We start from the raw sequence: 17,526 nt of genomic DNA on the forward strand, positions 1-17,526 counted from the left end.
GGCTGTATGAACCGCCTTGCCTTCATCCACAGCTCTGGTGACTGACTCAAAGAAGTCAACCAAGTTGAGCAGGCATGATCTACCCTTCACAAAACCAAACTGTGCAGGATCCAGACTTTGGAGATTCTCTATACCCTTGTTTATTAGGTCCATGATGATGCATTCTATAGCTTTGCATATCAGACTCCTCAGACTAATGGGGCAATAGTTCCCAGGGTCTGTAGTCGCTCCTCCTTTGTGGGTGAGGGATGACTGTAGCAGTGCGCCATTCAGTAGGGACAAAGCCTGAGGTGAGGCTGTGATTGAACAGGGCACACAGGTGAGGTGCCAGTTCATTCTGTAGTTCATGTAGAACACAGCCAGGGATATTGTCAGGTCCTATAGAAGCTGTATTCTTGGCCTTGTACAGTGCTGTTTTACGCTGTTTACCAGTAATAGTGGTTGCCTGGCAATCTACTGGTATTGTGATTGGTCCTTTGGGGGGGGTAAAGTTAGGACTGAATCTGCCGGCCAGTATATTAGTAATATCTGTTGGCTCGGTATAGGAGGTACCATTGTATAGTAGCTCAGAGCAAATCTTGGTATTGCCATGGAGATTCTTTACATAACTATAGAAGGCCTTGTGGTTGTCTTTACTATCTGCTGCAATTCTGTTTTCATAGCTAGCTTTAGAGGGTTTGATGAGGGATCTCAACTTTTTGTTGAGGCTGCTATGCCACAGTAATAAACAAGATAACAAAAATGCTCTTTTTAAACGTTTTAGTAATAGTCCTGGTTGCTCTATGTTTAAATTTGCCATTTTAGAACAGATTTGCCATGACCCTAGAGGTGGCAATGACAAATTACTCCTTGAAAATAAGATCAGATGGCAGCTCAACTTAATCCTTCTAACTTTCCAGGTATTAACAAATATATTTCATTGCAACCAATTTTAAATCGTAGATTCACCATGTTTTAATACATATTAGGTATTGCATGTATTTTATTTTATTTTTAGTATTTTTTAAGTTATCGTAGTACTGAAGTTTGTGATTTATAGTATTTATTGTTGTTTATTCAAGTGTTAGTCATAGCTTTAACCTTCTTCAGGTATTAATGAATGTATTTCATTAAATTAATATTGAACAGTATATTCGTCAAGCTTTAATACTTATTAGGCTTAGTATGCGTTTTACTTTAATTTTTTTTTCGGTATTGTAGTACCCAGGTTTTTGAATTGATGTATTTATTGTTATTTCTTTAAATCTTGGTGTGATGTAACAAAATTGATTGATTGTTTCAGCTATAAATAGTGTACTTAATTGATTTTATACAGATTCTGATAAAGTCCAAGCGTTCTGATGGATGAAAGTGCTTAATCTTTATTCTTTTTAAATAAAGTATGGATTTGACTTCTAAATGGAGCAGTGTTCTGTCTTGTGGGCTTAGCGTTTTGGTATTATTTTGTTTCATTGAGAAGCTGCTGGAAGTACTCCTTTACTCTGCCTTTGATGTCATGAGGAGTTGTGAGCAGGTTGTTGCTGGCACCCCTTGTGAAGGGTGTCTAACCATCTTCTTTGTCTTTCTGGCTTTGCCTTGCAGCCTCATAGAGTTTCTTTGTGCATCTACTGAGTCACTTTCCAAAAGCTGGTAGAGTGCCGCTGATGTCTTGTTCTTTGCTATTGAAACTCCTCTCTTAGCCTCTTTGTTAGCCAACCAGTGTTCTTTCTTAGCCTGGGCTGTCTTTTCTATATGTAGAACAACGTAGGTAGCTGATAAAGTCCAAAGAAACACAGCAAACGTTGGATAAAAAACTTTATGAAAACGCAAAGCTTTCAGGTAAAACCCTTTCTCAATACTGAATACATCCAAGTAAAAAAGCAAGTGCTTATATACAAGCCCAAAGGCACATGACCGCAGCCAAAGTCATGTGACAAACTTTACAAATTACACGTTATCAAAACATAAAATATACTAAACAGTATATATAACTTATAAAATTATCCTATACAATTCTCAACAAATATATTAAAAAATAACAATAACCACAATATAATACTTTATTTCACATTACGTTGTAATCTTGTAAGAATAGGCTTAATGCTAACAGTATTGTTAACACCTGGATCATGGTCAGCATTCAATCGAATGATCCATTCATACTCCCTTATTTCAAGAAAATTATTAATGTCACCCCCCCGAAGCAAAGGAGTTACTGAGTCTATGACTCTAAATTTAAAGCTATGTGAATCACCATGCAGTTGTATATGTTTAAATAAGGCGTTGTTAGTGTATTGCCTTCTTATTTCTGACTTATGCTCAATGATTCTATCCTTGAGCCTACGTGTTGTTTTGCCAACATAGTATGACTGGCAGGCAACACATGTTGCCAAATACACCACATTAGTTGAATTACAATTAGCTTTAATATTAAATTTATATATATGTTTAGTATGGGGGTGAATATAAATAGCAGAGGCTTTAGTGTCAATCAAGTCCACACAACATGAACAATTATGGCACTTATAAGTTCCATAGCAAGAAATCTGATATAAAGAATTATCAAACTCTAAAGCAATAGGTCGAAAATCCTTATAGCATAGCAAACTTTTAAGATTTTTCATGTTTTTATAATTGAAAAATGGCTTGTTAGCTAACACTTTTGAAACATCAGGTGACGCCATTAAAACAGGCCAGTACTTATAAATTACCCGTTTAACTATAGCAATACTATTAGCAAAAGTATAAAGTATAAAGTATCTTTTCTATATTCCACTTTTTCCTGCACTTCTTCTTTCTTTTGATGACTTCCTGGACTTTTGCATTCCACCACCAGCTTTCCTTATGTACCTTGCTTGGCCACATATCTGTTCTATAGTCCTCACACATGCTGTTTTAAGGCTCTGCCATTCTTCTTCAACTCCACCTATTTGTTCTTCTTCCTGAGATGCTAGAGCCTTGAGCAATTCCATGAACTCTTGTGCTTTCTTTCCAGTCAACTTCCAGGCCTTCAGGAGGCACACACTGGCCAATAGGGGAAGATACACCCCTTCCACTGTTAGCATGAGTCTCCACTGTAGGTCAGAGTAGGCCAGGTCCTTAACAAAATTATCACTGGCAAATAATAATTTTTTGGTGACATTAATCAACACAACTGAATCACTTAGAAATTATTTTTACACCATTGGAAGGCTACTCCTGGCACAGCATACAGTCTGTTATCCACCTTCTCCTATCTAGAGGATACTGCACACCACATCTGATACCCAAAGCAGTTGGTATGTATAACTCTTCCCCTATAGGGCACCATCCAGAGTTTGTGCTGCTGTCCATAACTCCATTCTTAGGTGAGTTTGAGGTGGAAACACACAGTATATTTTTTAGGGAGGTGTGAGAAACCCCACATAGGCACAGGCAGAACATACAAACTCCATGCAGGCATTGGCTGGAGAGTCAGGATTGAACCTTGTAACTTATGCATGGGTAGCGAAGGCCTGAACTATTTTGGCAACTGGTCTGTCAGTCTCTGCTTGTGCACTGTGAGATATTGAATAAATCATTTAATCACATAATACTCCTAGGTTACCTCTGAGAAGATGCATTCTTGCCAAGTTGGCTTGCATAATATTGTTACTATTTTCAGTCTACGGACCAAAGTTCTTCAATTGATTGACAACATGAACGGAATTAAAATTAAGTTATTAATTTCTGTTTTGGATATGCTCAACAACAGACTTTTATTATTTATGATTTATATTTATTGTGCATCTTGTAAATATTGTAAATAGTTTTAATCCTGTATGTCAAATTTCATATACTATGTTATGAGATGAAATACAACTACTGTTAAAATCAGCAAACTGAATTTCTGTCCAGTCTGTAAGGATCATTTAGAATGAGCTGTGTGCAAACAACTAAGTTTAGTGGGTGTGCAGCCATGAAATGAAAGGTTTAACATCAAAATACATTTCATTAAGCTGGAGTAATCAAATGGCATCAACATGCTGAGGTCTGTATTTTGGAGTAAAGCAAAACCTCCCCAGCCTTCTCTGCAGGGAACACCATGCTTGCAATTCATTGCTAAATCTGATTCTCTGTTTCAGAGATGGGGGCATTCATGTCCTTCCACCATTGATTACTTGGGCTTAATGAAAACCAATTAGGTGTCACAAGGGCCTACTGAATAACATAAAGTGAGTTACATTTAAATAGGTTAAATGATTGAAAAATAACAAAAAGTATTACAATTATTTAGTAAAATTATGGGATCTGAAATTGTGTGTTCACACACACACATACGTGTGTGCGCACATATTCATACACACGTTTTGCAATAAAATTAATAATGTTAGTGCTTACCCACAAACCACATAAGACAGAAAATTCATTACTGTCAAATATGCAATTTCTGCAAGGAATTAAAAGTAATTATTTGTATACTTCTCATTGTGAATTATTGATAAAGAATACAAAACAAGGCTAAAGCTTTGGATATGGACGTTAGTTCCCGTTATGATTATAAACCAAACTATGATAAATGATGAAATCAGTTTTGGTAACCATTTGTTGGCATTATGAGGTTATAACCATCTCTCATTACCTCCCTCCACATTGTATGTAAACACAGGGTCTGGACTGACCCTGTAAAAGTCCATTTCTTGGCATTATGAGGTTATAACCATCTCTCATTACCTCCCTCCACATTGTATGTAAACACAGGGTCTGGACTGACCCTGTAAAAGTCTATTTGTTGGCATTATGAGGTTATAACCATCTCTCATTACCTCCCTCCACATTGTATGTAAACCCAGGGTCTGGACTGACCCTGTAAAAGTCCATTTGTTGGCATTATGAGGTTATAACCATCTCTCATTACCTCCCTCCACATTGTATGTAAACACAGGGTCTGGACTGACCCTGTAAAAGTCCATTTGTTGGCATTATGAGGTTATAACCATCTCTCATTACCTCCCTCCACATTGTATGTAAACACAGGGTCTAGACTGACCCTGTAAAAGTATTTGTCTTTTTGATGACTTTGACTTTTTATTGTTTCATCTGTAACTTGCTGTGACTTACAACTGTAAATGAGAATTTTCAAGTCAAAATCATCTTTAGGGATGTACAGTGTGTGACAGTAAATTAATTAAATTCTGAGTAACACATTGAAGCTGAAAAGAAAAATATAGACAGCTTTATTTTGAAGAAATACATATAACTAATCAAGGAATATGTAATATTTTGACTGTTTACTTTTATTTTCCAAAGAAATTGACCCCAGCACCACAGACTACAGCAAAACCAAGATTATTGCCACCTTCAAAGTCATCTAATTTAAGTAGACTTCGAGTATCTATTTGGTCTTTTGTTAAGTTCTGCAGAATGAAAATGATAGTTATTGTTTTCAAATAGACAATGAAATAATAATGTCACATGTTTTTGAATTATTTTTTTACCTTGGTATAATACTTTAGATATCACAGATGAGTAAGTACTTTTCCCTAAACACACTTACAGCCTTCTCTCTTCAATAACCAGATTAAACAGAGAGTAAACTGTAGTCTGTATAACTTCCCTTGGATTAATTTATCCAAGCATTTTAGGTTTCTAATACCATGATGGGAATGGAACCTATTCCTAAGTCAAGGTAGGATTAGATTTCATGAAATTAGTATTGTTTCAGTCTTAGCCAAGAGTGCTCTTCACAGCACCCTCAATGTGCCCTGAATTGCCTCATTCTGTAATTCATATGGGGTTGCATGTATTGGTAGCATATCTAAGTAAGACTGTAAATTCTGTTTTATTACACCTGTTGCTTCTACTACTATTGGAACTCTGTGGGGAGCACTTCCATACTGTTCTTATTTCTGCATGCAAATCCTGGTATTGTATGACTTTCTGTCTCCCTGTATGTAAGACACTGTAATCACTTGATGTATAAAATTTCAATGATCAATGCTACTTTTGTCTTTTTTCATGAACTACTACATCTGGTTTCCTTGCATCTATTTTATGAACTGTTGATAATCGGTGATCCAGTCTGACATGAACTTTATTCTTCTCTACAATACGTTGTGATTCATGCTTGCAGTGATTGTCGGCTACTTCTATATTGTAGTGTTTGCACAATCCCCAATGCAGCAGTCTTGCCACATTATTGTGCCTTTCATTATAAAGGCCCTCTGCCATGAGTGTATCACAACAAGCAACAAGATGTGCGACTGTTTCCATTATTTTTTACAGAACTTGCATTTGTCTGTTTCGCTTACTTTTTCAATGGACTTTGGGAAGCAACTTGTATGTATTCCACTATCCTGGGACACCATTATCAGACTTTCATCTTTTGGTTTCAATTCACCTCTCCTTAACTATTCCTGTGTCAAATTTTGGTCAACATGAGGTTGCCTACCATTTTATTTCTGGCTCTTCCACTTTTCTTTCCTTCTCATCTGATCCTTTTCCTTATATTTTTCTTTTATTTTTGGCACATTCATTTGCTGTCTAATTTTTTTTTCGACTTCTGATTTGATTTCCTTTCCCTGCTTGATACTGAAATGTTTCTCCTAAACCAAAGAAAGATGTCATCTTAGACTTCTTTTACTCATGTTTTGAAACTCTCACTATATTTGGATCTCATGAGGTCAGTAGATATGCATGCAGTCCCATGATTGCAGATCTATACCTGTAATCAGTTTTGAGGAGGTCCATGCCTCCTTCAGAGTGAGGAATATATAGGCATGAAGTCTTTTTCTTGTTTTCATGTCCAAGTGATCGAATGTATTTTGGGGGCTAGTCAGTTACCCCAAAACTGAAAATTAGAGCAGTAATAGCAAACTGATTTACAACTTGAACTTTATTCCTAGATGTCTAGGCAGTTTTCAGTGTCACTTTCAATCTTCTGAAGTATTTCTTACAGAGCTTTATTCTCATTTGTTCGTGTTTTATTATGGATCCTTCATCTATTCCCAAGTATTTATACACTCTCTCCTGTTCAATTTCATTTATATCACATTTCTGTCCCAGGTTGATATTTTTTTTGGTGCTACAACTTTCCTGTTTTAAATGTTGCTTTTGCACATTTATCAAAATCAAATGACATTCTTACATCATCTGAAAAAGTTTTACCATTTGTAGTTGTGCTTTCAACTCCTACTCCGATGAGCTACCCAGTTTTAAGTCCGCTACAAAAAATAAATGAGAAATCTTTAAATAAAGTTTATTTCTGGGATCCAAACTATAATCACAGACTAATTTGTTAGATAAACTGCTTATTGGTTAAGGGCAAGACAAAACAGCAGAGATGACAAAGAATCTCACTGAAATATCTCCTTTGAATTTTTATCCCTTGGATAATAATTTGCACTTTGTTATGGCTCATCTGCAAAGTGGTTTGCCACTGTTTTATGGTCACTATAATGTAAGTGATAAATGCACAGTGTACCTTATGCAGTTTGTAAGCATCCCCTTATCTATGAATGTGGAATGCAGTCAAATGCTTTTTTCTAATCTCTCCATTCCATACTTAGATTCTTCCCCCTTTTACAATTCCTTATTATGGCTTTATTTAATATCAAATGATCCTTTCTTCCCCTTTTGTTCTATTGCCATAATTGCCATAATTGAATTTTCTTTTAAGTGGCTATAAACTTTGTCTACATAATTTCCACTATATAATTTATATACTGTTGGAAGGCAAGTTATTTGTCTATAGTTCTTAGGATGGCTTGCAAGCTCACTCTTAAGAAAGAGGAGTAACATTTTTCCTGTGGTTAACCAGGATGATGTCTGCTCAGGATAAGTACATAAGTAATTCTTACTCATGGCTAAATCTTTGAGTAAAGGTGTTAATACCTTTAGCCAGAAGTTAGGTACTGCATCTTGACCTGGAGTTTTCTAGTTAAGAGCTATTCTTAATTTTGTCTAAATTTCTCTGGCTGTTACTTCATCCCATTTCATACCCTTTGCATTAGAATTCCTCACTGTTTATTTTAATTCTTCTAGCCATTCAGCACATTTGTTATTATTCAATAGGGTTTTCATAAATATTTCTCCAAAATGTGTCTATTTATTCTTTTTAGTGATATTCCTGTTCCTTTCGTTTTGTTTTCCAGTTCTCTATAAAACTTTTTGGGTCATCAATTAATTGCTTTTTTTGTACTTTTCCATAATATTTATCTGCATAGTATAATAGAGCCTGGTCTGTCCTTGATACTGTGTGTTGCTTCTTACCACATCTTTCTAATTATTTTTGATGCTCTGTTCCTGTTTCTATATTTTTCTAACACTAATACTTCTCGCCTTAATTGCTTTATAGTTTTTTTATTTGATACTTCCATGATGGCATTTCCCTTGTTCCATTCCTTTCTTTATTACTGTATGTTTTTGTGATAACATTTTATCTGTTATTAGTTTAGCTGCCCAGTAATATATCCTATTTATTTCTGTTATATCACATGAATTTATTTTAATATTCCTGATTATTGTGTTCATCTGTTTTGCTAATCTTCTAACATTTTGGGTCTTATTTGGAGTCAGTAGTGCAACAGGTAGCACTCACCTTTGTTGCTGAAGGCTGTGGGTTATTGCTACACCATAAGGGGGGTGCTGCATTTCTGAGTGTGTCATCCTTTGGATGAGATGTTAAATTGAGGCCTCATGTGGATGTAAAGTATCACACTGCACCTATCAAAAAGAATAGGGAAGTTCCCTGATGCTAGGACCAAATTTCCCCTAGTAGTACAAATACCACCTTGGGTCTCCCCTGAAAACAGACAACAGGCCTAGTGGGACTAATCCAGTCAATAAAGGATAAATACAAGTAAATAAATAAATTATACTTTCTATAATCCATTTCTTTCATTTATCATATCTATCTATATATGTCTATACATATATATATATATATATATATATATACATATATATATATATATATATATATATATATACTACTGAAAACTTCCGAACTGTTAAAAACAAAAACAGAAATCCAATAAATAGATGCTGAGCCAGAACTGTTATTTGCTGAGCGCTTTCGTTCACTTTATTGATAACAATCGAACTTCTGTTCTGTGCGAACGAAAGCGCTCAGCAAATAACAGTTCTGGCTCAGCGTCCATTTATTGGATTTCTGTTTTTGTTTTTAACAGTTCGGAAGTTTTCAGTAGTATAAGTTTATTTCTTCCTAGTCTTATTCGTTTTTGTTTTTCCTATATATATATATATATATATATATATATATATATATATATTTATATATATATCCATCTCTATTAAATCAGGCAGGTTTTTACTTAGATCGTTTTCTTCTGAATTAACATCTTCTTTGCTCTCTGTTTGTTATAAGTATCCTACAGAAAGTTCATAGGTTCATGTGATGTCTTTTCTACTTCTTGTAAAAGTTATTTCAGTCATTGTTGTCAGAGTAGTTGTAACACTCTTCATGTTTATTTCGGATTGGCTATCATGGGTGATACTCATGTCACTGAAGAAGTTCAGTGCTTCCAGTTCACATATTTTGCTTTCTGGTGTTATGTAAATCTGTTAGGTTCATACTGTGTGAAACTACATGGAGTTGTGTTTGTTTTTTGATAAAGAAAACACAATATGTACAGAAACAAAGAAAATTAATTTTTCTTAGTAAATACATATAAATGAAAGTCCTTATCATTTTTAATTTCTCCAAATCTTTTGGGTTTGTAATACCATGATGGGAATGGACCCCATTCCTAAGTCAAAGAACAATTAAAGTTCTTGAAATTAGTATTCTTTCACTTTTTGATGTCAGCCAAAAGTGCTCTTCGCAGCACCACCAATGTGCCCAGTAATGACTCCTTCTGCAATTTGTACGGGGTTACATGGATTGGTAACATATCTAAATATAATTGTAAATTATTTTTTATAAGACCCCTTGCTCCTACTACTATTGGAACTGTCTAGGTATCTTTCTTCCACATTGCTCTCATTTCTGCCTGCAGATCCTGATATTTTATGCCTCTGTGACTGTCTGTACACAAGACACTGTAGTAACTGGGTGTGATGATTTTAATGATCAATGCTACTTTTGTCTTCTTTTCCTGGACTACTAGATCTGGTTTTCTAGCATCTGTCTTTTGAACAGTTGGTAATGGGTGATCCCATGTGATATAAACTTCATCATTTTCTATGATGCTTTGTGGCTCATGTTTCCAGTATTTTTCAGCCACTTCAGTACCATAATGTTTGCACAATCCCCAGTGGAACAGTCTTGCCACATTATTATGCCTTTAAGTATACAGTCCTTCTGCCATTAGTATGTCACAACCAGCCATGAGGTATGAGACTGTTTTCAATTTGGTTTTACAAAACCTGCATTTGTCTGTTTCTCCCACATGTTCAATGGACTTTGTAAACCAGCATGTACGTAGCCCACTATCTTGGGCCACCAATATTAACCTTTCATCTGTTGGTTTGAATTCACCTCTCCTTAACCATTCTTGCATTCATTCCTGAACAACATGAGGTTCTTCCAGAAGTTTTCTATTCTTGTAACTATATTTATGCATTTTCCACATCTTTCTTTTTTCTTTTTTTTTGGCACATTCAGTTGCTGTCTGATTTTATCTACTTCTGGTTTGATTTCCATTCCTGCTTGACGTCGATATGCTTCTCCTAAATTAAGCAGAGACGTCATCTTAGATTTATTCTCCTCATGTTTCAAAACTTCCACTACATTTGGGTCTTGTAGGGTTGGCAGATATGTGTGGAGTCCCAGGATTGCAGATCTATACATGTAATCAGTTTCAACGAGGCCCATCCCTCCTTCAGAACGGGGAATATATAATGCACTGATTTTTATAAACCATTTGGTGAGCATGAAGCATCCTTCTTGTTTTCCTATCTAATCTATCCTACACATTTTGGGGCCAGTCATGCACTCCAAAACTTTAAGTTAGGGCAGGAAGAGCAAATTGGTTTATAGCTTGTATTTGTTTCTACATGTCAACACTGTTTTCAGTATTAAGTCTCTAAAGTATTCCTTACTAAGTTTATTCACATTTATTCATGTTTTATTGTTGATCCTTCATCATTTCCCAAATATTTATACACTCCCTCTTGCTCAAGTTCTTTTATATCACATTCTTGTCCCAAACTGATGTTTTCCTAGTGCTGCAGCTCTTCTGCTTTAAAGGTTACTTTTGCACATTTATGAAGACCAAATTACATTCTTATATCATCTGAAAAAGTTTTGACAACTTGCAGTTGTACTTTCAGTTCGTCATCTGATGAGCTATACAGTTTTAAATCATCGACAAACAGAAGATGAGAAATCTTTACACTTTGTTGTTTTCTAGGAGCCAAATTATAGCCATGGCCTAAGTTGTTAAGTAGACAGCTTAATGGGTTAAGGGTAAGGCAGAATAGCAGTGATGACAGAGAGTAACCCTGGAATATCCCCTTTGACTTTTTATCCCTGGGATAATAGTTTGTCCTTTATCATGGCTTAATCGTAAAGTTGTCTGCCACTGTTTCATGGTTACTGTATTGTAGTTGATCAGTATAGGGTGTATACATGTTTAAGCACTCATTTATCCAAGAATGTGGTTCATAGGTTCATAGACTAGTACTAGGCTAACTGTCCTTATGGACCATTTTAAGCCTAGCCAATTACCCCATGTGAGAATCAAACTCTGCACCTTGGGTCTATAAGGTAAGCACCTTAACCCTTATGCCTTGTACTCAACCCATGCCATACTTAGAATCTTCCCCTTTTTACAGTTCTGCACTGTGACTTTACTTAATAACAAATGATCCTTTGTTCCATATGACTTTCTTTTATTGCCCTTTTGTTCTACTGCCATAATTTTCTTCTAAATGACTATAAACACTGTCAGCATCAGTTCTCGTGTATAATTTATACATTGTCGGAAGGCAAGTTATTGGTCTATAATTTTTAGGGTAATTTGCAGATTCACTCTTCTGTAGGAGCATTATTTTTCCTGTTGTTAACCAGGTTGATGTCTGCTCAGGGTGCCCATATAAATAGTTCTTACTCATGACTAAATCTTTATGCAAAGATGTTAATACTTTTAACCAAAAGTTAGGTACTGCATCTGGGCCTGGGGTTTTCCAATTAGAGGCTTTTCTTAACTTTGTTTCAATCTCTCTGACTGTTACTTCATCCCATTTCATATCCTGTACCTTTAAACTTCTTATTCTTTCTTTCTTTTACTTCTTCTATCAATTTAGCATCTTTGTTATGTTCCACAGGATCTTCATAGATACTTCTCCAAAATGTATCTATTTCTTCTTTTTTGGTGATCTTTCAAATTCTTTTACCTTGCTTCCCAATTCTCTATAAAACTTTTTTGGGTCATCAATAAATTGCTTATTTTGTACTTTTCCTTTATATTTATCTGTGTGTCATCTAAGTTTTCCACCTGTGCTGCAATTTTTAGCTTGTTATTTGCAATAGTGCATGATAGATCCTGGTCTGTTCTAATACTGCACATGAGTGCGGGGAGTGCCTTCTGTGTGGAGTCTGCATGTCCTCTCCGCGGTTGGGTGGGCATTCAAAAGACATGCGTAAATGGGCGTGCCTTCATTGAAGGTTGAACGTCGAGCTGGCACCTCGGCGTTCGTGAAAATCTACTGCCAATCATTAGCGGACCGGAGTTCCGCTGTGGCAACCACTAACCGGGAAAAGCCGAAAGACAGCAACAACATCTTTCTTAGTATTTTTGTTGATCTGTTCCCTCTTTTATATTCTTCTAACAGGGACACTTCTTATCTTAATTGCTTTGTAGTTTTCTCTATTCAATATTTCCATGATGGCCTTTGATTTTTCCCCTTCCATTCACTCACTAACCTGTGTTCTTGTGGTAGAACTTTATCAGTTATTAATTTAGCTGTACAGTAATATATCCTGTTTACTTTTGTTATACTGCATGGATCTCTATGGACAGTCCTAATTAGTGTGTTTATTTGTTTTATCAAACTCCTGACCTTTTGGGTTTTATTGACCTTCTGCAGTCTATTTCTGTCATTGATCTTAATATGTCTATTAAATCATGTAAATCTTCTCTTAGCTCATTTTCTACTAAACTGAGGGCACATTTTTTGTTTTCCATTTCCTGCGGGCATTCTAATGAAACATTTTCTGTATGAAAGTCATCATGGATAGTTAGATTAAATGGTGGCAACTGCAGTAGGTCATCTTGCCACAAAAATGTTCATTTGAATGCCATTTCATATGAAACAAATGGTATTCAACTGGGAAAAACAAGTTTTTTCATTGGGGGGATAGACCCTGACTTCCAACAAACAGGGACTGCACCTCAGATACCCCTTCTTAAGTAATCAACACTGAACTCTTATACCTCAAGACAAGGGATATTCTATTTGTAGTAAACTCTGTCCACTGAAGTGCAATTTTAATTGGCTGTGCTCTTGGATGAAAGCAAATCTTAAAATCAAAAGCTCTGGAAAATCACCTTTTAATTGGTTTTCCCAAGACACACCCTGTTTAAAAATATTTTTTATACATTTATTGCATATTAACCTAAATAATACTTCTTAGTTTCTTGTCATTTTTAAGTAGTATGTTTAAATACGTCAGTGCACTATTTTCCTTTTACTTATTATCCTGTTTACTTTTATTTTCCAAAGAATGTAAGACCACCTGTCCCACCATCTGCTCCAAAACCAGTTTTAGCACCTTCACAACCATCTAATGTAAGTACCACTTTGAAAACCTATGTTGCATTTTATGAAATTATAGGTCAGTTCACTGTTGCATTAGCTTTGGGAATGTTAATTCAATTGCCATTAATTCACTGATTTACTAAAACTGAGAAGAGTATTTATACAGATTTAATGTAGAATTCTTAGATTTTGCTATCATGGAACATGTTCCTCAGTTTACTGATAATAATTATATAACTCATTGATTCTTTGTAAGATAATCCAAAGAAAGTGTTCAGAAATGCATTATCTAGCTTGCTGCCAGTGAGCCTTCTGTCTCATAACTCATGTTTCTATTTTCATTTTTCTGCAGATAAGGCCAGCATATAAACCTCCACCACCTCCTATATCAACCAACAAGCCAGTATATCCTGTGCAGGTAATAACATAACATTATTTAATGCATGCCAAAGTGGTCAGGTAAATGAACAGTTTATTCTGAAAATGGTTACCTTCCTTGTATTATTAGCTGGAGTTATAGACTTGTGTCTTGCAGTATGGCAAACCCAAAACATATATCTATGTGTATGTGTGTGTGTGTGTGTGTGTGTGTGTGTGTGTGTGTGTGTGTACACTGATTGTTCTAGTATGCCACAAACCATCATACTACATCTTTTGTACTTGTCCTAAGTAACTATTTTGTAGACTACTACCATGCAAATTAACCAAAATGATTGTGTTACTTAATCTCATATCTAGGAAGATGAGCATTAAATTTTGTGTGTGTGTGTGTGTGTGTGTGTGTTACATTTTAATTGTTTCTATCCTTGCATATGCTACTTGCCTCATTTTTTGGATGCTTGCCAAAATAAGTCCGTAATGTGAAATTATCCGTTTTACTATACTCTGCAGTCCATGAGCACTTCGTCAGTTCCTCTCTCTCCTTCTATCATTGCATACCACTTAATAATATAAGGAAGGAACACAATGCATTTTTATTTCTGATGAAGTCCTGGATATACTAGAATGAAAATGTGGTGTTTTGTAAACGTTAAAATAAAATCAGCTTTTTTGCTCCTATTTACGCTTTGTTGGTGGCTTTGCTACGCTGGTTCCTGAGTGCTTTGTTTTGGATGGTTATTAGTCGTTTTTAAAGCACTTTTCTCTTTTTTTACTTTGGTTTTACTTAATAATATTGTCACACTATCTAGTAAGGAGTAGACATAACTTTTAAAGGCAGATATTGTTCTAAAGCGATGACCAAATGAAGTTACCACTCATGGATAATTACTCAAAATGCTCAGTGATTTCTACTTAGTTTAATTATTTATATACCTGTCGAAGGACAAGAGAAAGTCCATTCTTTTTCTTACTTTAAAAAAAGATGGCACTCACTGTTTATTGATTGGTGGAAATAGCCACAGCCATGTGTTTACTGAATCAAACTAGCATTCTGGATTGTATTCATAAAATGATGATAGAATAACATGTTTAAATGAATGTGCACAAGCAAACAGGGTAGGCAGAATCTAAAACCTGTTGAGACACAAATTTGTTATTCAAGGTACAATCAAATCCAACGGCAAATGCACACCACGGACTGAAGAATCCAGCACAGCAACAGGAACAATTCAAGGCAGGACACCAAGATAATCCACCACAACGAAATTTATTAAGAGACTTAGCGCTTTCACCTTACAAGGCATCATCAGAGTCAAATTTCGTTGTGGTGGATTATCTTGGTGTCCTGCCTTGAATTGTTCCTGTTGCTGTGCTGGATTCTTCAGTTCGTGGTGTGCATTTGCCGTTGGATTTGATTGTTTCTTGCCTGTGCCCTTGTTTTGGGACTTTCCTTTTGTGTTACTACTTTGTTATTCAAGGTCATAGAGTCAGTTTGTAAAAACTGACTTCACCAACATGCATTTTTTTACAAACATGGGGCATATACGGCAATTCAGTGGTAAGTAATACAACTTATGCCAATGTTGGTTACTTTGGAATAAGGAATATTAGTTAGAAGGTATATGACATACAACTCGCACATCAAAACACTTAGAGAGTCACTTATTTGATCTTTAGGCTGTGAATGGATGAAGTTATGGTGTGCTTTGATGAAACCATCCATGTTGTCATATAAGCTATCAGCATCCCGATTTTTGAGGTTTTTATCCCCTCAACTAACAAACCTTCCTTGTGTTTATATGATACTGCATTAATCTGAAATGAGTGGGCAATATAGCATACCTCATTAAATATTCTTTCACAGCCATGTTTAGCTCCACCTATGCTGGTATAATGTAGTTTTCAATTCTTAGGCATGAAAAGCACTTTCAAATGTTCCTCCTCCTCCTGCATGTAATTAATTACCTACACCATTACATCTCATGTAAATCATACCTCCATGGACAATAAGATTCAGTGGCCTCTTGCTATATAAAATGCATGTCATTGATCTACGGCAACTGTGGTCCCACTCCACAAAGGCGGTGCTTCTACGGACCCTGGAAATTACCGCCCCATAAGCTTGATGAGCCTTGTCTGCAAAGCTATGGAGAGGATCATAATGGAACTCATAAATAAAGACATTGGGGACCTACAGACACTGGATTCTACCCAATTTGGCTTTGTCAAGGGCAGATCCTGCCTCTTGAACTTGGTCGACTTTTTCGAAACAGTCACTAAGGCCATTGATGAGGGTAAGGCAGTTCACACAGCCTACCTTGACCTAGCAAAAGCATTCGACACAATACCCCACTCGGGCATCATAGAAAGACTCACCAGCTTAGATGTAAACCCATATGTCACAAGATGGGTTGCAAACTGGCTCAAGGACAGAACACACAGGGTTAGAGTTGCTGGTGCCATGTCAGACTCTAAGCCGGTCACGAGCGGTGTCCCACAGGGCTCAGTCCTGGGCCCCCTCTTGTTCGGCATTTATTTTTCTGAAGTGCAGGCAAACATAGGGGGATTGTGGCTGACAAAATTTGCAGATGACTGCAAACTGGGCACCATAATTGACACTCCATCAGACACAGACATCCTCCAGAGAGGTCTCATAGAAATGGATAACTGGTGCCAGAGCCATGGCCTTAAGCTAAATGCCAAAAAATGTATAGTCATACCCTTTGGGAAAAACAAGGTAACCCCTAATTACCCCATAGGTGGTAATCCATTAAACACGGAAGAAGTTATCAGGGACCTGGGGACCCAAGTTGACAGTAACCTCTCTTGACACTCACATTGCCAAAGTGGTTAGGAAGACCTTCTACATTGCCCACCTGATCATGAAGGGATTCACATCCAGATCAGGAGAGGTCATTGTACCCCTGTACTCTTCACTTATCAGATCAATGATTGAGTACAACGCCCCATTCGGAATGTACCTTACCCGACACCTGCAGCAGTTGGAAAGACCCCAAAGGTTCCTCACCAAAAGGATAAAGGGGCTCAAACATATGTCATACGATGCCCGACTGAAGAAGCTCCAGCTCTATTCAGTCGCATACCGTCTGCTCAGAGGTGATCTGTGCCTGACATACAAGGCCATGTCCAACCCGGAATTAATGTACATGCTCCGCCTCAAAAAATCCAAATCCACCAGAGCCACGAGAGCAAGAGACTTAAACCTCAACACGGATATAAATAGGACGTGCTGGAGGGACAGATTCATCACCCATAGACTCCCTACACTGTGGAACAGAATCCCAGTCCATGTGAGGCAGAGCCCCTCACTGACTCTGTTCAAGAGAAATCTTGACGAGTGGATGGGAGATCGTAGGTTTACCCCGGGAATCATCTCTGTGTCACTGCTGGACAGAGGCACAGCAAACTAATGGGTATAGTATTCTCATCCTAAGGGGTGGTGAAAGCCACACACACTCTGGC

The 17,526-nt window shown here is 36.6% G+C and overlaps 1 protein-coding gene across 3 annotated transcripts in view; it reads left to right on the top strand.

The window, feature by feature from the left end:
* The window catches only part of LOC122811344 (zinc metalloproteinase-disintegrin-like batroxstatin-2), a 576,382-nt gene that overhangs the window by 545,012 nt on the left and 13,844 nt on the right, over positions 1 to 17,526 (top strand). For all 3 annotated transcript variants that reach the window (XM_044083123.1, XM_044083121.1, XM_044083122.1), the window contains 2 exons: positions 13,627 to 13,692; positions 14,015 to 14,080. In XM_044083123.1, coding sequence (XP_043939058.1) covers positions 13,627 to 13,692; positions 14,015 to 14,080 — 132 coding nt within the window. The remainder of the gene's footprint in view (positions 1 to 13,626; positions 13,693 to 14,014; positions 14,081 to 17,526) is intronic.

Source organism: Protopterus annectens, chromosome 9.part0, assembly GCF_019279795.1.
Source record: "Protopterus annectens isolate FY-2018-M chromosome 9.part0, PAN1.0, whole genome shotgun sequence".
In the NCBI taxonomy this organism is placed as follows: domain Eukaryota; kingdom Metazoa; phylum Chordata; order Ceratodontiformes; family Protopteridae; genus Protopterus; species Protopterus annectens.